At 40.2% G+C, this 24,915-nt stretch overlaps 1 protein-coding gene across 10 annotated transcripts in view; it reads right to left on the bottom strand.

Moving 5' to 3' along the window:
• fryb (furry homolog b (Drosophila)) overlaps positions 1 to 23,413 on the bottom strand; it is a 73,902-nt gene extending 50,489 nt beyond the window's left edge. For 2 of the 10 annotated variants that reach the window (XM_037748823.1, XM_037748827.1), the window contains exon 1: positions 10,625 to 11,423. In XM_037748823.1, the coding sequence (XP_037604751.1) occupies positions 10,625 to 10,868 (244 nt within the window). In that variant the 5' untranslated portion in view covers positions 10,869 to 11,423. Of the gene's footprint in view, positions 1 to 2,726; positions 3,102 to 10,624; positions 11,426 to 23,255 lie in introns of those variants that run through there. The other 8 variants (XM_037748831.1, XM_037748833.1, XM_037748829.1 and 5 more) reach the window with 6 other exon arrangements.
• Positions 23,414 to 24,915: the final 1,502 nt, after the last annotated feature.

Genomic DNA, 24,915 nt, shown 5'->3' with positions numbered 1-24,915 from the left:
CAGTCCTGTCCTGTACAGCCTGTACAGTTTGTTGGCAGTTGTCTGAGTAAAGTGGATTGCAATGAGTCACTTTTAAAAGCACAGACAATTACCACGAACACACACACCGACTGCACTGGACAAGACCTAGCAGAACCAAACCTGTATGTTGTCAGAGGAGGCAGCTCACAAACTCTGAGGATGTGTGATTAATGTATTCTGGCATTTTCATTTGTGTTACTGTTGGTTGGTCCTTTAGTCAGTTATGGAATCTTTCAGTACAACTAAGGTAAACCTGAACACTTGAATCACAGGTATAATCACGTACTGTATACAATTGCAGAGTTTGACATATAGCTAAAAATAAAAATCAGGTGCGTTTCTCAACCATTATAATTCTAAATATATGCATCTACTCGCGCTTACAAACATTATGGATGTAAACAAACATGTAAAAGCATCAGAGAATTATAATAAGTTGACATGCATTTGGATTGAGGCTTATAACCAGTTAGCTTGTTTCAAATATGTGTGTGTTGACATAGTTAAATAGGCATACACATGATTATTTCAGTACAGCTGGCAATCATCTTGATAAGATCAGCTATATATCTAGTGATTTCACTCGATAAGTAACTTAACCTTGAAACACTGGACTTATCGGGCCTGTTTCTTGCCTTTTCTAGCCTTATGACTGCCTTCATCATCATGACCTTGGAGCACATGCAACCTACGCAACTGAATTTGGTCCTATAGCGGACAGAAGCCGGAGCTTAAATGAGGAAACGCATACACCATCTCATCATGGTCCCTGTGAGTTATTTTTTTTATTACATCACATAAATAGCTGCGGGGGGAACTATCAACACATCCCCTGCAATTCCTCTGTAACCCTTACACCAACATAACCCCCTGCTGAAAGTAACCTTCAGCACACACCTCATATATGAGCTCCACACGGCTGCCCTGCTGTGCTAACCACACACGCACACGCCAAAATGTTTTTATGGTGTCTAATGAAAGGACAACACAAAGACCATTTAGCAAACGGAGCACATTGAAAGGAGTCCGTATAACTCTTAAACTACTCACAGAAAAGTGGCCACACATATGCATACATGCCATAGACTGTATACTGTATAAGAAGTGGAGGTTGTCACCGTGACGTCACCCCATTGGTTTGTGGACTGCCATTTTGAAGCCTGAAGTTCTGCATTTTGGCCCGAAGTGAGACAAGAGGGTGGAGCTTAGTACAACCAAACGCTGCGTAAGACATTTTTAGGTGACCAAAATGTTACAAATAACTTCCATGAACTGAAAACACACTGTGAAAGGGTTAAAGTTGTAAGACGAAAACACGGACAACTCTCAGACCGGACAATGACGTGGTAGCGAGCTGTCAATCACAAGGTAGCCGCACTAACGCATACCCTGCTTTATGGTCTATTTGACTCTAATTGGGACCATAATTTACTAAATGAACATCATGTTGTATTGAAGAAAACTTGAAACTAGAGGTTGAGACCATAAACTCATGTTTACAATGTTTAATGAGGTAATAAATCAAATGAGAAGTAGTATTTAGTAGTATTTTCTCATAGACTTCTATACAATCAGACTTCTCAGACTATATGAGAGTCCCAGTGGTAAAAAGACAGCAGTGCTTACTGTAATGTCTCAGGTTTATGAGCCCATACAGCTGAAAGTGCAGGAAAGTACAGTATGTCCAGTTGACGACAGTTTGGCATGCTGCTGCTGGGCGTTCATCCCAGACTGACATACAGTAGCTTTACCGTCTGTTTGGTAAACACGGACTGAGGAATAAGAGATTCAAGCTTTGTGGACTGTCAACAGTACATGTAGTAAGGGTGTAAGAAAATATGGAAAATATCGAGTATCGCAATATTATGTATTGTGACACTGTATCGATTCTCTGTATTGATTTTTTAATTAATAGTTTACATGCGAAGATTAACTCAGTCAATACTTTATTTCATTTGCAAAGAGATGCGCCCTCTCCGTGTATGTGTCCTCTCAAAGTAGTGCTATGATGTTGGATGTTACAGGGACTGGGATAAATGCAAATGCAGATCTCACTGTTCTGTTTGCTAAAAAAAGTTTACTTTTTACTCAGATTGTATGCATATGGTGGTGTTATCTTTATACTATGACAATTTTCCTAAATAATCCTAAAAATCGCAATATATCGCTTTGCTTACAGTATTACAATACATCACAATACATTGAATCGTAACCCCTGTATCATGATAACGCCAGATTCTTGCCAATACACAGCCCTAACATGCAGTTGGTTGACAGAATGATAACACAGGTAAACACGATGTGTATATTCAACTTTTAGTGCTGAGCACAATGATTATAACAAAGTCAAAGACTGACTTCTTCTTTTGCTGAGTAATGCGCTCTATAATTCATACAGAAAACTGCTGAGGAGCCAGATTTACCCTTAACTAACCCTTAGAGCAGTTCTCTCTCTCTCTCTCAACCCCTTATCTTCCATTATGTAACATTGCCAAATATTGACAGTGTGGATCATGCTGTACGCTGCCTGTTTTTCAGTCTCATCCACTCCTAAAACACACACACACACAGACACACAAAATAAACGGAGTCTGTACACTGCAGGATCTACTGACGACTAGTCGGTCTGCTACGAGGGCAGACCGCATCACGCATTTGTTTGGCATTCGCAGCAACAACAACCGTGATGTGTTAGCTGTACTCACTCCCTCCTAAGGACTTGAGCAGAGACTTGATGCTGATGTCAAAGAAGCCTGAATCCTGCTGGCTGGTCGCCATGGCTGCAGAGGCAATGTCGCCACGGTGACAGACAGCAGAGGGAGGACAGGACGGCAGGATGAGGCGTTGCGGACAGAGCAAGTGAGAGAAAGAGGAGTGCGCTCCGAGAGAGAAAGGACCGGGAGAGAAGAAGAGAGGGATGCGGGTGGGCAGCCAGCGATGCGGATGTTGCGGCTGTCTGCTGCCGAGTGTGCGCGTGTTTGTTTGTGTGCGTGCGTGCACAAAAAAGAGTGTGTGTGTGTGTGTGTGTGTGTAAAAGAGAAAGAAAAAGAGAGCGGCACTCAGCCTCGCCTGCGCTCTATGTTGCTATCTTGCTGGCTAACACCCCCCATCCCCTCTCTGTTTTGCTCTCTCAGGACAGTGATACACAGATGTTGGTAGACGCAAGCAGCCAATCCTCTTAAAGGAAAGGGAGAGAGAGAGGGAGAGAGGGAGAGAGAGAGAGAGAGAGAGAGAGAGAGAGAGAGAGAGAGAGAGATGGAAAAACATACAGTAGATAGTACTGCACAGAGGGGGGGTGGCAGAAAATAGAGGGAGGGAAGATGGGAAAGGATTGAGGGACAATAAAGAGACAAAGGAGGAAAGGAGGATGGACACTGGACTAATTAAGATGGAAGATGTTTTTTTGATCACTGTTGACCAGTTCTGTCACGCTATAAGTGTTGAGTGAGCACGCTGCAAGCCCGCCTCAACCAATGAGAGCCAAGAGAAGCGTTGATAGGCAGTCAGCACCAACAAATAGCCAGGAATAATAACCGGTCAATGGCATCAATGCCCCCAGATGGGTTAATATTGCACATACAGTACAGTATATTCTAATTAGGGCTGAACGATTAGGAAAAAACATCTAATTGCGATTATTTTTGATTGATTGCAATTGTGATACGATTTGCGATATTAGAGGGAATGATCATTTTTACATCATTATGTATCATTCTTATTTTCATTGAAAAACATATTAAAATGATTAAGAACAGAGAAAACAAAGATGTTTTCTTAAGTTTGTAGAATAGTGCAGCACCACAATATTTCATTTAAAGGGACTGTATGTACATTTTTACACATATAAATGTTTTTAATCGTTTTAGTTCCAATGTGTTTGCAACCATAGCTCACATTCGTTTAGAAATGGAGTCTTCTAATGCCAACAAATGACCAATTATCACCACAACTCAGACTCCAATACAAACTCCAAAAAAAAACAAACAAAGTTGTTTTGACCGATGCTTGCTTGTGACTATGTAGTGCGAGCGCAAACAACAGGACGCTGACTGTCGTTGACTTAACGGCCACAGGTGTCACTGTTAACAAGCAATTTCTGATTCTTATATCTTGCCAATTTAAAATGGTATTTCGACACACATTTCCTCTTTAACAAATATTGCGCTTCCTGCGATTTGAAAAATTGCAGTACGCTATATTGCGATTTAAAAATGTCAATTAATTGTGCAGCACTAGCTCTAATCGAGGTTTGAGTATGAAGTGTGTGTGGCATGCATACTACTTTTAGTTGATTCTTGAGTGGGGTGGACACTATTGTCCTACAATGCAATGCATATTAAAAATGGTCTTTAATTAATAAATAAGAGATATGATGCTTTTTCATGTTCCTGAAGCTGTCTCATCCCCATCCATTTTTTCCTGTGTCCAAAATCACTCCTTATTTACTATAGAGTGCACAATAACATATTCTGTACTTGAGGGAGTAATTTCCACTGGGGATGGAGGTGACATGTCCCCCCTCACTTTTCAAAATCCTACTTTTGTCCCCCTCACTTTAACACTTTCAGTTTGATTCCTATATGTCTAAATATTGTCCTCTTACTGTCCAAACGCCAGAACCCAGCTGGGAGAAGCTCTGAGTTGATCAAAAATGTTAAATGTTCATTTGAATTGCCTTCAGTTATTACTGTGTGCACTATGCAGAGTATTTTACATGACCCAATCCATTTTTGTGTGTGTTGGACAGAGGTGTTCTAATATAAAACATCAAGTACCAGAGACAGAGTTTGATACAAGTCCTACTAAGACATTCAGAAGGCAGTTTGGAGATATACGATACTCTGGAAGTACTAATACACAATGAACAACTGTAACAGACATGCTCTAATGGGAATTAATAGCTTCCACCTGGGGACTGTTTGTTGTACCAATCTGCTACTATCTAAATTCGGGTTGGTGGTAGGGGAAAAGGTTTTGGGAGGTTGAATCTGACTGGGAAAACCTAAACACTGCAAGGTAATGAAAAACTCTGTTTGTCCCTCACAAATTAAAAAAAAAAAATCGGATTGATCTGTGTAGCTCTAACCGGTACATGTACTTTACACCAACAGCAGAAATAGATGACGATGTGTCAGGTGATGAAATGACATCAGTTACATACTGTAGGGTGGTGCTGCACAGGCAATTAACTTGTTTGTGTCATTTGCAGTAATTTGCATTTTAACGTCAATGTTTTGGCAAACCTGCTCAGCTAAATTAACTGCTTGGCAATTAAATGATTGTTTTGTATTCATTTCAGGTGCCAAGATGCATGACGTTGGCTGCTCTTGCAGAATATAGTTTTAGCCTAAGAAATCAAATTGAAGCGAAACAGCTGCTGTTGCACTAGCGTAATTTTATCATAGCTTAGTGACATAGTTAACATCCCTTCACTAACATTTTCACTAGTTTACCACCGAACCCACTTTTTATTAGTTACTTGCCTCCTTAAGTAACTACACGGGCCAACACCAACATTTATCAGCGCTTTGGTTGCAACTGATATTCCACCCTACTGCTGCGGTTACATTCTTGACAAATCAGTTAAATTAGACAATTAGTAAGACAAAAAAAAATGATCTCGCTCCACCTTAAACAGTTACACATTCCCTTTGTTGTCCTCACAATTGTCTGTCTAAGCAGAAATGCACGACGGTCATTGTGGCATTGACGCTATGGTTGGGTGACTAAGAGTGGAAGTACGTAAGTGGATAATTGGGGTCATCATGTAATTCGCTGGATGAACTGCGGAAGTGCCACAGGACATATGAACGGGTGAGGTGGGGGTAGAAAATGAGGAGTGAGGGGATGGGGACGAGTAGAGTGCATAAGATACAGTATCATGCAAAGCCGCAGCTCACAGGAGAGCTACCGAGCACAGGATGGCCTGGTTCACATTAACAGACAATTACAGTCTAATCTCAAAGGAGGAGAAATATAGCAGAGGACCACTGCGGGCCTATTCTTGTCTGCAACTTCTGCTTACTTCATTACGGTCCGGGGCCAAACAGTTTAAGCAAATAACAATTACTGCCTTGGTGTTAACCTGCTTAAGACAATTCAGTCAAGTTCACTATAACAGAGAAGTAAACCAAATCTGATTTTCAAAATGTTCTCCTGCAACTGCAAGTTTTCTGTGTACCCTCCACTTTCTAATGCACCAAGCAGCTGAACCATAGACTGTATATAAGAAGTGGACGCAGTTGCTGTGATGTCACCGATTGGCTTTTGAAGCCTCGAGTTCGGCATTTCGGCCGTCGCCAATCTTGATTTTTTGCAGAGCAGTCGCCCCCTGCTGGCTATTAGAAAGAATGCAAGTTTAAGGCACTTCACTTCACTTCACAAGGCTTCACTTCTCAGACCTGGAGGTAGCCCACTGAGCTGTACTCAAAGAAGGTTACTAAATAATATTTGACTGAGGTCTGTTCTTTGTTATCTCAACCCACTGCGGCCTCATCTCTTCTTACTTAAACAGAAAGTATGAAAATGTCAAGGATTACTGTTTGTTGACCCTATTCCTCACATTTCTCATTGGGTTAAAAAGTTACATCTGCCAGCTGTGGGGCAATGGGAGGTTTAAGTCATTATGCACCGGCAAACTAAACATGACACAGATAGTTTTTGTGTGAGTGGGAAAGCTGCGTGTGAGGCATAGTAAGACCTACATTTCTTGCAAGATTAAATAGCAAAGTCAAGAGAAATAGAACAGAGAAACAAAAGTGTTTGTAGTAGCGCAACTCATGTCCAAGATATGAAAATCTATTCAAATTCATGACCTACAATGAGAATAGGGAAATATTTGCCACAGAGTGATACACATTTATTCTGCTTACTAATAAAAATCACTGATATAAAGACACACACACACACAGACACACACACACACACACACACACATACACCCACACCCTTATGGAGGTCCTAGGATTCCTCACATTCTGAGCAGGGGCCTGGGCATGCCAGCTGTTGGAATGAGACTTCTCCACACACACAGCAGCACACACATACAGTACACGCACAGGCATTCATGCACACATGCGTAGTAGTGCTGTCAATCGATTAAAATATTTAATCGCATGATTGTCCATAGATAATCGCGATTAATTGCAAATTAATCACATTTTTTATCTGTTGAAAATGTACATTAAAAGGGAGATTTGTGAAGTATTTAATACTCTTGTCAACATGGGATGGACAAATATGCTGCATGTGATTATCATAAAGTGGGCATGTCTGTAAAAGGGAGATTCGTGGGTACCCAGAGAACCCATTTCCATTCACATATCTTGAGGTCAGAGGTCAAGGGACCCCTTTCCTTGCCAAAATTGAATGGAGAATGCTACTTGATGAAACTGACATAACGCGATCAGCTAGAGAGAAGACGTATCACTCTGTTGGAGTTGTTTGAACTACAAAAACCCTACAGTGGTGTTACAGAGTGATGCGTCTTTTACCTCATAAACAATCTTTGACAGATTCCATGCAGCTTACAGAGAGCACACAAACAACAGCCAAGTTTTATTTTGGCCTGACATCAACTTTCACGGGGAATTAACGTTACTGAGTGACAGCTGATGTATGACCTGCGATGATGACAACATCCAGGCGGCGATGTTTGTCAGTTTAACTGATGAAAGTGGCGGGAAGCGCGGCTTACAAAGCTGCTACCTGAATGTTTTGGACACTGCTAATCTTTGCTAATTAGAGATTTGTTACTGTTGGAGAGTGGTATGTCTTCCCAGGAGAACATCTTTGAATTCGATTTATTTCCTTGATTATTCAACTAATTATTTGGTCTAAAAAAAATCAGAAAATGGTTCCCCAAAAACCCAGATAGTCTGTTTACAATCACATATGACAGAGAAAAGCTGTAGGTCCACACACTGGAGACACTGGCGAATGTTTTGCTAAAAGAATATTTAAAAAATCAATCAATTATCAAAATAGTTGCAACCACAGAAAATCGCAGTACATCTGTTAAAAAAGACAACATTAATAAAGTTATCTGTCTTATGACATGTGCTTGTGGGTGTTAACTGGTCCATCATAACACAGCAAATGAGTACACACACACACACAGGGTCACAGTTCACACAGCGGTGTCTCCTTGACACAGCTGGGTTGATCAAATAGATAACTGAAGGATGTGTCAGTAGTTTTCATGCCAGGCATACCAGTCTCCCCAACATCAAAGCCTCGGCAATGCACATTATCACAGCACAGAAGTCCCATAAAATTCAATTCCAGTGCATTTCTTGTGTCGACAATATGACCTTTATGATCTGTACGCTCACTTATTGAGAAGTTAATTTTTCCTGGAAGACATGTTTGCACAGGTGGTACATTGTTACTTCACTCCAGATCTGCCCTTTCACAGTACGCCCACTTTTCTCTCTTCTTTTGAAGTTCAGCCAAATCCCACTGAAAAAATGTATAGTCAGATACATAACCTTTCTGCTCTACTCGCCCTTAATGTGCCATCATCTTGAAAATAAATCGGACTTTTCCCTACACGTCTCTCCTACATGATCCTTTTAGTGTTTATTGTAAAAACACACTTGAACTCTTAAGTCTTTCCTTACAACTCCTTCTTCACTACTTTGGGTTGTAACGTTGGTGACCTATAAAAGACTATTCTGTCGTAACTTTGGGTCACTCTGGATAATAGCATCAGCTGAGTTAATATAGGTGAAAATGTACTGACAGTGTGAGGCCTCCTTTTGATTTTGACCAGGCTGTGGCTTTCCAGGAATAGACAGAAACACTGGATCTGTTTGTCCGTTGAGAGATCAGTTGACACTATTGTAATTTCTAAGGGTAGACAAGGACAGAGGGCAAGTCTCAGAGATAAGCAGATCCTCCTGCAACTTAAAGGTTACAAGTTCAGGCACAGATAGGCCATCATTTTCAACAGCGATAAGGGTGTCAGGAGTGTAAAGTTTGGCAACTTAAGTAGGGGATGAAATATTAATAAAACTGTAGTAATACTCTCTCAAAATATTCAAAAACACAAGCCTGCTAATGCCATATTTAAGGCTGTCAATCGATTAAAATATTTAATCACGATTAATCGCATATTTTTTATCTGTTCAAAATGTACCTTAAAGGGAGATTTGTCAAGTATTTAATACTCTTATCAACATGGGAGTGTGAAAATATGCTGCTTTATGCAAATGTATGTATATATTTATTATTGGAAACCAATTAACGACACAAAACAATGACAAATATTGTGCAGAAACCCTCACAGGTACTGCATTTAGCATAAAAATATATGTTCAAATCATAACATGGCAAACACAAGCCCAACAGGCAACAACAGCTGTCAGTGTGTCAGTGTGCTGACTTGACTATGACTTGCCCCAAACTGCATGTAATTATCATAAAGTGGGCATGTCTGTAAAGGGGAGATTCGTGGGTACCCATAGAACCCATTTTCATTCACATATCTTGAGGTCAGAGGTCAAGGGACCACTTAAAAAATGGCCATGACAGTTTTTCCCTGCCAAAATTTAGCAAAAGTTTGGAGTGTAATTTAACCTCCCTCCCGAAAAGCTAGTATGCTATATAGTTGGTACCAATGGATTCTTTGGGTTTTTTAGTTTCATATGATGCCAGTATCTTCACTATAGCTGTATCGCTAAAACCTCCGAAAGATTGAGTAGTGGCTGGGGGGCCCAACCAATTTTTACAAGTTTAATTAAAAATCGCGATTTGCGTTAATGCGTGAAAGAAATTAGTGGCGTAAAAAACTAATTTGTGTTAACGTGTTATTATCGCGTTAACTTTGACAGCCCTAGCTAATTTATAATGCTACGTTTACCAACGCCAGATCCTACAGTTGTGCCTGGTAAAATGTTGTACATACATAAAGTATTTTAATGTAAAATCACTGTTGAATTTAACCGTACGCCCAGCTCTTTTATATTCTGACTCACTACTTAAGGTCTTGGCATACTCCCACATGTGGAAGTGTTTGGACATGAAATTCCCAGAAGTTAAGGTAAGATGAGAAAGAGTGAGTAGTTTGGGCAAAACAAAATACTGCGCTTACATCTGAGGCCAGAAGCACATTAAAGGCATGCCTTTTCCCCCCACATTCTATACAATAAGGATTAGTGGAGTAATGTTGTGCTGTTTTCTCAAAACACAGAAAGGTATCACTTTTCACAGGGTCTACAGAAACCACAAACAAAGACACTTGTCAAGTCAAGTCACAGCAAAGGAGAACCTTGTTATGGTGTACGTGGAGAGACAGAGGGGGTCTGAACAGGTAGGAAGAGATCTAAAACTTTTTCAAAACCCAGGTTGGATAAAAACACAGCCCACATTCCAGTCGGGGAGTTGAGGATCATGATTTCACTTGGATGTTGGACCAGCCTTTCAACCATTTCCAGCCTAAGGAAAACCCCTCAGGTTGTTCACATTCAAACAAACCAGGATCATAACAAAACACAAATTGTTGCACGTCACTCACTCCACGGCTAACTGTTCTCACCTGGTCTACTCTTCTTGTCGTGTTCACTCTTAAAAACAATCAATTGCAAAGCTTGTCTGCACCTACCTCCGAAGATCCTTGTCCTCTTTCTGGACCTGGACTGGATCTTTGTAAACCTCCCCATGAAATCACTGGGTTCAAACATGTCCAACGTCAGAGAGGCAATACGCTCCATAACTATCCCATCCTGGCCGTGGCTATGGTAATCCAGATCCTTGTCCTGACCTTGGCTCAGAGAGCCATTGCAGTGGTCTGAAGTGCCGCTTTCAGTCCCGAGGCTCATAATGCTTCCTACATCTTCTAGAGACATGTCTCCACCAACCGCAGGAGCTCGACCCACTCCTGGTAGTCTACTGTCAAAACCTGGCTCTCCTTGGAGCTAGCAAGGAGACACTACATGATGTAGACTCTGCAGGAAAAAACTCAAAATAACATTGGTAGCATTGTTCCAGAAAAGCAACCCAAAAAAATTTAAAAAGATTTAAAGAGACTGTTCAGGCAGTCCTAAAATCCTTATTTTAATTTTCTTCATCTCCTTTTTGTCCACATTTTGGTTTCCAATTTCTTCTCACACGGATTTCTTCTCTTTATGTCGAGTTCATTCAATCCGGAGACGGTGAGCTCATTGCTTTGTTGTTTCAGATACACAGCTCTCCTGAGAGTTCAGGTTCTCCCCTCGAGAGTTTCTCCCTCTCTTGCTTGAGATAAAAAAAAATATATATATATATATCTCCTTGTCTTCTTTTGTTTGAGAGGCTATTTTATTTTCTGTGAAAGTTCAGCAGCTGTCTTCTCCTTACATGCCCTGTTTTTGCTCTCACCTGTTCTTTGTTTCTTTCTCTCTCTCTGTCTGTCTTTCTCACCGCTCTGAGGCACAGCTGTGTGTCTCCGCTCTCAGGTGGTGAACAAGGGAGGGATCCAATTCCAAGAACGCAGCTTGATTGGGTGGTTTGGGAAGTTTGGGTGGTTCTCTTAACCCCCTCTCCCTCTCACCGTCTTCTTTCTACTTCTTCCTCTCTCTAGGGGGTTTTCCAACCACCTCCCTCCTGTCACTACGGACTGTTTGGCAATAAGAAAACAAGTTCTTTCTAGCTCACACACCTGTCTCTATCTTCTTGTGTCATCCTCTCTCTCTCTCTCTCACGTAGTAGTAAAGAAGTATGTATAACCAGCCAACACATGGCATGTGGGTGTGAGTAAGAGTTAAGTGTCCCTGTACTCACTGGTCGAGGCTGTTTAGCCAGTTACAGTAAGCTCAATGTGTTAATGGTGTAGGATTACTGAGGGCAGACACACCCCTTTACAGAAGGGGGAAACAAAGCCAAACACAAACAGGAAGAATCCTGAACGCACGACAGACAGTTTTGTGAAAGTCTTGATTAGCAGACGCATTTCAAAGATAAACTTGAGGTTGCAATGCCAAGTCCAGATTGAAATCTGCTCCCACATACTTAAATACTCATCTGTCCTACTAAAGAGCTGGTTTAAAAACAGTAAAACAGTAAAAGTTAAAAAGTTATTTCTTGATGGACCAGGAATTAACGTGAGTCTCAAAACCCAAATTACCTCCCTGCCACTTAACTACAAAAAACAATCTTACAGGAAGTACTGTGCACTATTTTGGTCTTTCCCTAATGACGTGTGGTCCTGTAATGATGGCAAATCTTCTTTCTCAAGGCTAAAATAAGACATGTAACCACTCCCTCAACACTTTAAAAGCAATTTAGATTAAACAAAACAAATATCTGATGGAACATCTTCTCTATAAAGTTTTTCCAAAAAGTAAATAGAAGCCCTTTTACACACAGGACAGACACTAAAGCAGAACAATTAATTAATATTCTTAAACAATTGTCAATCACACTGTTGTTCTTCCTGTATCTTACGCTCTCTTTCTCTGCAGGTAGTATCTCTCAGGAGACACCTACCCTGAGGTGACTTCCTGCTGTTTACGCCACTATTGTCATGACATCAGCTCCATTAGGTGCCTCACCCGAGTGCTCTTGTGTGTAGACGTGAGAACAACAAAACTTTCATATCGTCTTTGACAAGGCCGCCACGCAAGTTTAAGTTAATATATTGAATGAAATGACAGAGAGTCTACGTACAGCACAGAAAGATATATCAACACAATATCTGATCAGCCTTAAAATCGTAATCTATACTTTTGGCTGGACGGCAGAGGGCCACGCAAAAGTCTGTCACTGACTGAGTGATGATGTTACAGGATTGGTCGGCCGAGTGTTGGAGTTTCCTCATTGGCCGTTGCTCTTTCAAAATGAAAGTCAGGAACAGTTCTTTACGTTTTTCAGGGGGGGCGTGTCAGCGGTTTCACTCACCGGTGCGAATGCTCTTCTATCAGCGTATTTCCACCAGATCCGTTGACGGAGAACATCTCAACGGTTTCCATTAATTTCCTACGGAAGGCACGAGAAGCAGTCGCCCAGTGCATAGAGTATTGTGGCGAGTTGGAGAGGGTCTGTATTTGCATAAAGTTGAAAAATCTCAACTTAATGCAAATGAGCCCGTCCAGTGTGACGCTTCCTGTAGGCTTGCTGTTGTAGTCTGTGTTACTGGTGTTACATGGTGGTCGGGCACACACTGATTACATTACTTGTCCACGGCAGGTTAATTTTATCGTATCAGCGGCGCGTTATCAATACATAGTCGGACGACTTATGCTACACTCTGAAAGCGAAAGTGTCTGCTTCGTACGAAAATTCCTCACCATGACATCTCTAGCGTTTGGCTCACGAAACTTGCACCAAGCTGTCAAATTAGGCAATCTAGTTTTAAAATGAAACAAGGTTCAGCAGTGGCGTTGCGTAGTTCTCGCTTAAAATGTTACCAGAAGTAGTAGATTGTTTAGACGGAATAACAGAAAGTTTGTGAGAAGGCCACCATGTTGTTCCCTGTTTGAAATGACGAGCAGAAAACCAGGGACCAATCAGGTGCATTCAACGATAGGGTACGGCACCGCTTGAACGTCCAGTTGCGTAGAGCAGCGCGTCCCCTAGTGTCCTCGCCAGACCTGGTGGACATGTACCGTTGGATTTAACATTATAGACATGACCACTGACCATTTGTGCAACAATTTAGCCACAAATTCACAAACTGACCTGACACGGTCCAACCATATCCTCGGACTTGTTCTTAAAACTTTCCTCCTGGCTTAAAAGAATTATCCCTTCACACCAGAAATTCATCGATGCACATGAAACTAAATTTAAAATAACTGAGATAATGATGGCAGATATTTCCCCCCCCAATTTTAGGGAGATATTTTTGTATTTTTCAACAGTTTCTACATCAATAGTCTGGCACGGAAACAGTTAAGGGTGGCAAACAAGCGTAGGGAGGCACGGTGCCAAAGTCAGTTAGGGAGGCGTGCCATCCCCTGGGGGAGTACAACAGCCAAGCATTAAGACAGACACACTCACTCTTACACATACAAACAAACAAGAGATTGTTTTTGTCCTTTCATTAACTGACAACTCTGGGCCAACCAATCAAAGAAAACACGCAGGTTACATAATCATCTTCAGGAATGTGTTGGTAAACAATAAGTAGGGTGCTGGGTTGGTGATGATGGGTGGGGACAGTGACAGTGACAAAAATATGCAAATTTATGCAACCACATGTTATTTTTAAATCATTTAGTCTACTACTGTATGTGTTATTCTACAATATGCTGATGGAAAACATGACATGATGAGATATTCTGACTGGCGCTGGCTGCACAGTGGTTGATGGATGATAATGGGGTTCTCTAACAAGCTACTCAGGTTTGTCGCTCTCTTGTTTGCTTGACCTGATTAGTCGGGTGTGTTTATACTCAGTGGGTCAAAAGCTGAAAATCTCGCTCTTCATACACCCATGACATTCCCATCTATTCTTTCCTTTGCACTCTATTTAACCCTGTAATGTAGATTAGTCTCTTTACTGTTTTTGGGTGTATGAGTAGACAGTTGATAAGACTGATCTGAGATACACTAGGTCAGGGGTGCCCAAACTTTTTCCCCTTGGAGGGCCAAAACCAAAACTTAATGGTGGGCTACGGGCCAAAAGCAAACACCTATTGTATTGTATTGTTAAGATGCAAAATGGTACTGAGATCACAAGTTCACTTAATTGAAATGCCCTTTGTCCATGTGCCACTGTCTCTGCCTCTCATTTTTTTCTTACCTGTCTCACAAAAAATAAAACCATATAAGCAGCATTTATATTATAATTTCCTAAAATTATTATAATTTTTTTTTCGCTAGAAACATCTGGCTGGCCCAATGGGTTACCTCCGGGATCTGAAAAGTGATGCCAATGAGTAAGTGCAATAGCCAGCAGGGGGCGACTCCTCTGGTTGCAAAAAGAAGTCAGATTGTATAGAAGTCTATGAGAAAATGACCCTACTTCTTACTTGATTAAGTAAACATTGTAAACATGAGTTTATGGTCTCAATCGCTAGTTTCAAGGCTTCTTCAATACAGCATGATGTTCATTTAGTAAATTATGGTCCAATTTAGAGTCAAATTGACCATAAAGCTATGGTATGCTTTAGGGCGTGGCTACCTTGTGATTGACAAGTCGTTACCACAGCGATGTCCGGTCTGGGAGTTGTCCGTGTTTTCGTCTTACAACTATAACCTATTTGGTCACCTGAAAATGTCTTATTCAGCATTCGGTCGGGCTTAGCTCCACCCTCTTGTGTCACTTCTGGTTGCAAAAAAACAAGATGGCAACATCACTTATATACAGTCTATGGGCGGGCCAAATCAAACCTTACGGCGGGCCAACTTTGGCACACGATGACAAGATTCAAATATATATCCTAATCCGTACTTAAACACAGGAAGTTTAATAAATCACCTCATGCATTTTATTATACGCCAAAAAAAATCCCTGGAGGTCAATTCTCATGCCACATACATCACTGATAATCATAATTATTCTGTTTTTATTATCTTAACCTCATTTTTTATTGGGTTAGTAAGCAGATGTTGCACATAAATCAGCCATAATATAAATAACGAGCCATGCATCAACTTCCACCCCACTGTGCAGACATGCTTTGGTTGACTGGGACAACCAAACACACCCAAACAGACACACACAAAAAAAACACAGGCTGAAAAGCTGGATAAACAGCAACAGCATCTTAATAACTATGATTTCTACTCTGCCTCAGTGCCAACTTCAGTCATGTATGACTTTCTTTGTCTGTCCCATTTCACTCAGGACTTTATCATCACATAAGTCACTATTCTATCATATGATGGTCTCCTTGTTTCTGTCTTTCTCTGATGTCCCAACAAACAGAAATATGTCCCTGTATGGAGCTGGAACTATGAGAAGTGTGACTTGACTACAGTAAGAGGTGCCAACCAGACTCAAATATAGTCTGAAATATAAAACTATTTCCTCTCCCACGTAGAAAATGGTCGCGGTCAAGGAAGCCACAAGGAATGTGTCATTGATTTACTTCTTATCTAGCATTAGCTTGTTTATTAAATGACCTATAAAGTGGAGAAGTTACCAACCCTCTGTTTTAAATGTGGGTGGTGGAGCTATTGTGACTTTAAGTGTATGACACAAGGCGCTACCAGCAGACACCACACACTTTTTTCATCTATGTGTCTGGTTCTTTAACCTTCCTTTAACGTTCGGAAGCAATCTCACCCCATAAACCACTTCTTTTCTGATTATCATCCCTCCACTTATCATTTAAAATTGCAGCCTGTGAGACCTCTGCTACAACGGGAAACCTTTTATTTCTGCTGTCACTCAAATATGCTGTCACGTGTTAACAGTTGGCCAGATCGTCCCGGACGCTCGGCAACCCGGTCTAACAGGAGAACTGAGGGCGCAAACAAGTTTACTTTTGGCTTACGCACTTCAGCAAGACTCCGGTTCAGGGGTTCACAGGGATGAAGGGTAAAATTAATGATAGGAGGAGTGCCTCACCGCAAGAATGAATCTCTTTGTAACAAACAATGCAGCTTTGTAACACAAACATCATTGTTGTACTGACAGTTGCAGCCTGAGATTTATTCTGAGTATACATGATTAAGTACTTGTCAAAACCAGCACAGATAAATCAACACATGAAGACTATCTTTAATGGGACATCTTGGTAGCTCTGTTGGTTAAAACATGTACCAAGTAACAATGTTTTATTTAACATCCTGTATTATACGTTATTACTGATGCTTATGACATATAAATTATTTATCTATTGGTTTTTGGTCAATATACTGTACATGCACTGGTGCATTCCTAAAACTGGTTTTAACAGGCACAACTGACACAGTATTGTTTTTACTGCATGTTTATACTGACTGAGAGTGCTGCACACAGAGTGAAAGTAATACTTTCACTTTTCTGTCACTTCTCTTTGCAGTGATTTATTTTACTTGACTTACTTTGTAACATCCTCTTGACATGTTTTGGAGCCTACAGAGGTCGTCTAAAGCGGTGGGATCATACTCAGTACTGTACCACGGCAGCAGTAGCCCGATTATCAGACTAAACTGACATTTCTTTCACTTTACTTCACTTAAATCTCTGAACAAACAGGAGATGATTGTGGACCAGGCTAGGGCAGCAGTATCAGGTAATATGAAAACATAATGTACATTGAAATTAACTTGAAATATGTTAGACCTTTCACATTTATCATCTTATATGAGATGTATCAAGTTTAAATATTTGGGACACAAATACTACCATTAGTCATAGTACAACTGCTACAACTGTGATTACTGCTACTGCTGATACAAATGATCACAGTCAACATCATGCCTACACACTGCCTCTACAATGGTGCCCCCTTGAGCCCATTAGAGAAATAATAAGTCTGCAATAAGTCAAATTTCTGATTCAGGAGGTCAGTTTTGAGGACACTTTGAGACACTATACGACACTATGTTTGTTTGTTTTTAGACTGGACTGTTCGTTTGTAAGGAAAATCATCTTGGGAACGTGGGAATGGAAAAGGCAGATCTGAGAAGATAAAAGAGATAAAATACGTTCAAATTTAAGGTTTGATTTTGTTAATTAATTTGTCTGGACCAGGAGTGCCCAAACCTTTTCCTTTGGAAGAGCAAAAAACTGGAACTCAATGGTGGGCCATGGGCCAAAATTACAAACCTACTGTATGTATTGTATTGGTAGATACAAAATGGTACTTGGATACCCTAATTCAATATTATTTTAGCTTTTACATAGTTAACCCCTTAAAGCCCACCTGCACAATACAATTGGGCTCATTTACAGTCATACCCAATTTATGCATTTCCAAGACTGTTTAGGGACCCCAGCATGCAGAAATACTCAAATAGCCTACACCATTTTTAGAATAGGCAAAAATAATACAAAAATAAACTGCATGTGATTATCATAAAGTTGACATGTCTGTGCATGTCTGTAAAGGGGAGACTCGTGGGTACCTATAGAACCCATTTTCAATCATATATCTTGAGGTCAGAGGTCAAGGGAGCCCTGTGAAAATGGCAATGCCAGTTTTTCCTCGCCAAAATGTAGCCTAACTTTGGAGCATTATTTTGCCTCCCAACAAGCTAACATGATATGGTTGGTACTAGTGGATTCCCTAGGTTTTCATATGATACCTTCCCTCTAACTTTAAAATCGAGCCTGCTATAGCCTCTGAAAGACAGTAAAGTTGGTCAGCATCGCCGGTGATTCCGCGGGCCTTTTAATTAAAAAAAAAAGAATTCGCTAACATCTGGCGGGCCAAATCAAACTTGATGGTGGGCCAACTTTGACCCTCGGGCCCCACTTTGGACATAGCCCTGGTCTAGGCTGAAGTTTAAAAATTCAAAGATACATTAAAAACCTGCCAATCATTGTGAATTACGCGAGGAAGGAGGGGAAATATGCACTACCACATTCATTAATTCATGCACAAATATTAGCCAAGGATGTGCACATACAAACACACAGTACGATATGCCCCTAAGCCTTTCCATACACATACTGTATTTATAGAGCTGTGTTATGTAACTCTATCTCTGGGGTCTCTAATGCGCAGACCAATGCATCAGCAAATAGCCTCAGAGCTATCAAATCTAACAGCAGTAAAACAACATTCCCTGACCAATTATCTGAAATTAAACACACAAGTCAAATGAATTCATTCTCGACCAAACTTCTAGATAATTATATCAACACAAGGCTCAAACAGGCTTATCAGATAATTTAAAGTAAGATAGTGTTTTGCTACTCTTTAAGAAATATGCAGGAGAAGAGCTCACCCATAAAACCACCACTAATCTCTAGTGCAACAGCACCTGAGGCAAAGTCAGATAGGGAGTGTGATGGTAAGGAATGCGAGTGTGTACCGATGTCTCTGTATATGTGTGGACTTGTGTGTGCCTGGCAAAAACACCAGGTTATGTAAGCCAGTGGGAGTGAGGTACCAGAGAGGTATCTATGGAAACGATGACAGTGAGGAAAGATAGTTCACCAGTCGGGAGAGAGGGAGGTCAAACACAGTTTCTGCTCCTTTCCCACATGTGGATGAAGCTCAGTAACATCAGTACAGCAAACTAAGACAGCAGTGGCCTGCACACATCACTGAGCAACAGAGCTAAAATAGTGCACTGTGTCACTGGGTAAAAATGACACCATGAACACGAACCGTGACACACACTAACAACACATATTAAACCATCTAACCACAGCGTCCCTACTTTGAGCCAAAGACGTTTGTCACAATGTCATACTCCCTCCCTTTTTCCCACTGTTTCTTGTCACTCTCTAATGTCAACTAACCACTAAAGACAAAATGCCATAATTATAAAATATAAATATGCTCTCATAGGCATTACAGTCACCGTAATTAGATGGTTGGACAATTTGTTTCTTACACAAAGAATGAAGTGGAACTAGTGTATCAACACACACTAGTGCGCAGGGCTATAGAATAATATAGAATATATACAAATCCGGGGAAATACCGAAAGTAACCAAGTCGCCATTACTGCGGTGGCGTCTCCCTACAATACGCACACGTTTGAATGCAAGCTGTCCTAAGAAGTGTAGAATTTTCTCCAATCACCTTTACTTTCTATGTAACGTTACTTTTGACAACGATGTCTTGGAGGCTGGGAAGAACCTGAGCAGTTCTCAGCTGCCTAATGTTAACCTGATATGGTGAAACAAGTAATGTTAGCGAAGTTAACACTGCCTATGTACGATTATATATATATATATATATATATATATATATAGGGGACATTTGTGACCCCTATATATACATATATATAGGGGTCACAAATGTCTGTAATGTTCCATCTTAAGGCTGTTGGTAAATCCTCAACTGCTGCTTATGCTAGTTTATACAGGGCAGGCACAACAGACTAAAATTCACACGTGAAGGATCACACACTTTGACCATATGCTTTAATTCTGTATTGTTTACGATGGAGTGTGGTCATATATGCAGCAATAAACACTCTTTTAGCATTAGATATTACTTTGGCACGGTGTGAATCTGCAGTGGGAGGCTGTCTGAACGCTGTGGGGGAATGGACTCTCCGTCCAGTCTGCTTTTGTTTCGCTCCGCTGATCGACATATTTGGGTGATGCAGTCGTGATTAAATGTTTCAGGTGTCCACATAAAAACCCGACCCGAGTAGTAGACATAAACAGCTGTTTGGATAACGGCGAACCGAAAGGATGTCGCGGACCGAACCGAACGTCCTGAACCGAACGGTTCGGGTCAAATACACAAACCGCGCCACCCCTAATATATATATCATACTGTAAGCCATATTGTAAGCCACAGAACAGCTCATCGCCAATTGTAAATTAATAGAAAAATGTCCTATTCTCTTAAGAATTATTCAATTCAGAGTGACAGAGTGTTCTTGAATGTTTCTGTAAAGCACTTTGAATTGCCCTGTTGTTGAAATGTGCTATACAAATAAAGCTGCCTTGCCTTGCCTTGACAAAAAACAGTTTTATTAAAAATGGCGTATGCAAAAGTAACCGCCAAGGCTGCTGCAGAAGTAAAGAAGATATCGGCCGATTAATCGCCTATCAGCTTTTTCCAGCTCGAAACTATCATTACTATATCAGCCTTTAAAAATCCACTATCAGTCAACCTCTAATTTCTTCTATCTTTAATCCACCAGTGACAACTTTATGATAACAGCCTACTTATGTGTGTAATGGTAGTACCTTAACTGAAGATGGGGAAAAAAATAGGCAAGTGAAGAGGAGAGATATTCTATAACCCCGAGAGAGGATTTGGAAATTGAGGACAGATTTGTAGGAGTGGGGGAAACGTCACAGAAGCACAGCGCTGTGACACACATGACATGCTGTCTGTGTATGTAACTCGTAGTCCAGACACAGAACAATGGAGTTAACTGGGTCGCCGTTGCCAACTGGCTGTGCCAAACAGCTGGAGAGATAAAGGGGGAGATGATTGAGGAAGGAGGGGAAGGAGGGGGAGGACTAAGGAGGAATTAGCTTAAAATAGGAGCAGGAACAGACCAGACACGGGGAGGGAAACTTTGCAAAGGGGAGATCATCCTGATACCTACTACTTAACTTCACAGCAAATTCACTAGTGGCTATTCATCACAGCTAGGGTGACCAGATGTCTCACTTTACGAGGGACTGCAATGCATTTTTATCCCTTGTCCCATGTCCCACAAATTGAGACGATGTCCCACATTTTCATTGGCTCTAGTTTTCAAAAGTCAAACTACTGCAGGACAGACGCTTTTTTAAAATCTGGCGCTGTGTTTGCTGTCAAACTGTGGACACGTGGGTCAAATGCAGGTTAACATTCACCATCTTTGCTTCGCTATGCCCAACGGAGAAAATTGTGAGTCACCACAAAGTCAATAGCTATGCAGATTTAAACAAAATATGATGGAAACTATCACAAAGAAAAGGATGAGCAGCTACAACAAAGACTGTGAAACTACTTAAAAAGGGTATTTATAAGCCGGTGGAAGGCGATTCTCTGAGTTTTTTGTGAAATTTGCCAGTTATTTTTCAATTTCACATGGGGGGGATTACGACATGAACCGAAACAGCTCATGTGAGTCTCACAAGAAAAGTGCGGCTCAAAAAGGAGATGTGCCGATTTATGGATGCATTCGGGAAAAGCATAGAGATCTTACAAGATAAGGGGCAGAATAGAAATGTTTATTATTTTAGTTAGATAGACATTATATCAAAATTGTAGACTATCTCTCACATTGTCTAACACAAACTTTGTTCCACATTTGAGTTTGTTGGAATCTGGTCACCCTAATCCCAGCACAATGTCAACACAATCAAAAATATACATATAAATCAATATGTATGAGTTCAGTTTTGCCAGGTGAAAAGAAAAGGAGGAGCCCACAACAGTGGTGCTGCCTGCTATCTGGCTGTATATGAGTACATGTAAATAATACATGCCTTAATACTGGCTTTCTCTCACAAAAGCTGACTCCTCCTGAGCATCTCAGCTGCAGAATAATAAAGTGCACAGCTACTCAGGCGAGATGATGCACACCACTGGACCATAACCCAAAAGGTAAATGAAGGTAAAACTGAATGCATTCTGTTTGGTACTTCGTGCATGACTAATTTTGCCATCTCAAGCTTTGGTGCTCTGGCTTCTTATTTCAAACCAACTGTAAAAATCTGGGGGTACTTTGGGTACCTTTTGGTTATTGTAAAGGGCTATACAAATAAATGTTGATTGATTGAAGTTTCACAATTTTGAAGGCTGTGTGTTAAATCCACAAGCCATAACTATGTCATCATCTCCACAATGATGGAGAAACATCACATCAGATAGTGGTCCACAGGCTCAGACATGGTATCAGACATTCATGCGTTTCATAAGTTCAGCAATTTTAACAAATTCCACATATTTTTCATACTGTTAATTTAATGAAAATGTAATATGATTTTTAATTATTTTTTAAATATTAATTAATATTATAAAATATTATAAATAAAATATTAAAATATAAATATTAAAATAATATCATTAAAATAGTAATATATGAGTTGTTAGCCTTGTGTGTGGAGTTTGCATGTTTCTCTGGCTTCCTCCCACAGTCCAGACATGCAGGTTAGGTTAATTGTTGACTCTAAATTGCCACTGGACCATAACCCATTTAAGTTTCACAATTTGAAGGCTGTGTTAAATCCACAGGCTCATAACTATGTCATCATCTCCACAATGATGGAGAAACATCCCATCAGTTTAGTGGTCCACAGGCTCAGACATGGTTATGTTACACTACGAGATGTTATATATATTTAAGCCCCCAAACTCTATTCGTTAGCAACTAGCAATTGTCTGGTGTGTCATTAAGGCTACCTAGCTGCTAGCTAACATGCAGTGTAGCATGTTATCTTTGATAAAGACTGTTGCTTAGCTAACCTGCCTCACAAAGCATTGTTCATTGTGTGAGTGCTACCAAGGACACGTGAAAGCGTGTTTATGTTAGTCCCGTTTCATTTGAGCTATATAATAAGTGTCGACAAGTATAACCAGCTAACGTTACGCCTGTAGCTAGCTAGTACAAGCTAGTAACAAGCCCCCTGTTGTTGTAATCATATCGATGTAGTATCAAGACATCGCTCGGTTGTCTTTGTGGTCAAGACAAGCACCATTAAAACAACACCAGACTCAGCACTAATGTGACGTTAAACTCAACCGTACCTTTTCTGCGTCGACCTTGGCGACTACAGGATCATTTCCTGGCACGGATTTCTTTGTTTATTTGATTTTTAATGGCTTGTTTTCATCAATCCGTCTCGTCTCGTCTGTCTCTCTCCTCCGGGAGTCGTGCCGCCCCGGCTGACAGCACTACTGCTCTGGATGACAACGGCCCCGCCCTTAGCAACCAATCAGATGCCGAGGTTCTGGAGACTGAGGCAAAGGTCGTTTCCTATTGGCTGGCGGCGGTGTTCGTCAACGTGTCGCTAGGGGTGTAACTAGGTTCCAAGGGCAGGACACCTGCCACGGAAGGATGCTGAGCGTTCGCAGGTGCGGTCAAATCAAGTGATGAAAGGGGGCTGTAGAGTAAAACATGAAAAGACATGTTGTAGCATGATAACAGAAGCGTTTACCATAGGCAGCTTCACAAACAAACGATGAGATGAAATAGTCAGCCTCTCCAGCATGCATTTGTGTTTACATTTTTTATTTTTTATTTTAAATATCACTTAATAGAGTTACTGTGGACACATCTAAATCAGCACTTTATTTCATAAGGTGACCACTTTTAACAAATTCCACATATTATTTTTCATACTGTAAATTTAATGAACATTTAATATGATTTTTTATTATTTTTTAAATATTAATTAATATTATAAAAATATTATAAATAAAATATTAAAATATAAATATTATTTAAATATTAATATATGAGAATATATGGTGCAGTGGTTTGGCCTGATTAAAGGTTATAATTATAGTTAGAATAATTAGAAATGATAATAATTATAGTTAGACAAATTTTGGAAAATTTAATATACTGTATACTGTATGTATGGCTCAATAAGGAAGCTGGTTAATAATTAATAATTGACTTATGGAGAAGGGATGGGATTAAATAAGTTTATACTTCTTCTCACTCCTTTTCAAATATGTAAATCAAGGCATCAAGTGTTTGACAATTTATTTTTCTTATGCTTTTCATTGTATGTAAATACTACTTGTTTCTGACTGCCCACTTGTTGGTATGATCATTCTCTTTTTCTTTATTTCTATTTCATTTCTTTTGTATTCTACATGTTCGAAATAAACTTTGAAATGAAATGCGGTTACAGATAATGGACTAATATATGAGTGTTTTTCTGTAATTTCCGTCACTTATTTAGCCCATATTTCAAAAGTGTTCAAAGTTATTAAACCAATTTGTTAAAATCATGTTACTGATGTTCCTTGATGTCATCTATTTAACAACGTAAACACATAATTTATGTTCTTATGACAGCATTAAACAGCTCTGATGAGGTTTCGATAGCTCATGGGAAATGTAGTGTAGTTTTATCTGGAGTAAAATGACAACCTCCTAAAATATCACTCTCCTCAACAGTACATTTGACATTTAGTTTGGAATATGAATAGAAACCTCTGCTATTATGTGTAATTTGTCAGCTTTTCAGAAAAACAGGGAAGTGGGTCAGTGTTCAGCTGGGTACATTTATAATTTTAGAACAGAATTGCTTACTCAGCACATCTTATTTCGAACAGTGTGTGTGTGTGTGTGTGTGTGTGTGTGTGTGTGTGTGTGTGTGTGTGTGTGTATGTTGGTGTTTTATCAGTCACCTTGTTCCATGTTTGCTGTGTTCCCTCTAACCTTAATGGATAG

The sequence above is a fragment of the Sebastes umbrosus genome, chromosome 17 (assembly GCF_015220745.1).
Source record: "Sebastes umbrosus isolate fSebUmb1 chromosome 17, fSebUmb1.pri, whole genome shotgun sequence".
Lineage (NCBI taxonomy): Eukaryota > Metazoa > Chordata > Actinopteri > Perciformes > Sebastidae > Sebastes > Sebastes umbrosus.
The sequence above is the reverse complement of the archived record's forward strand: the minus strand, read 5'-3'. Positions and strand labels throughout refer to the sequence as shown.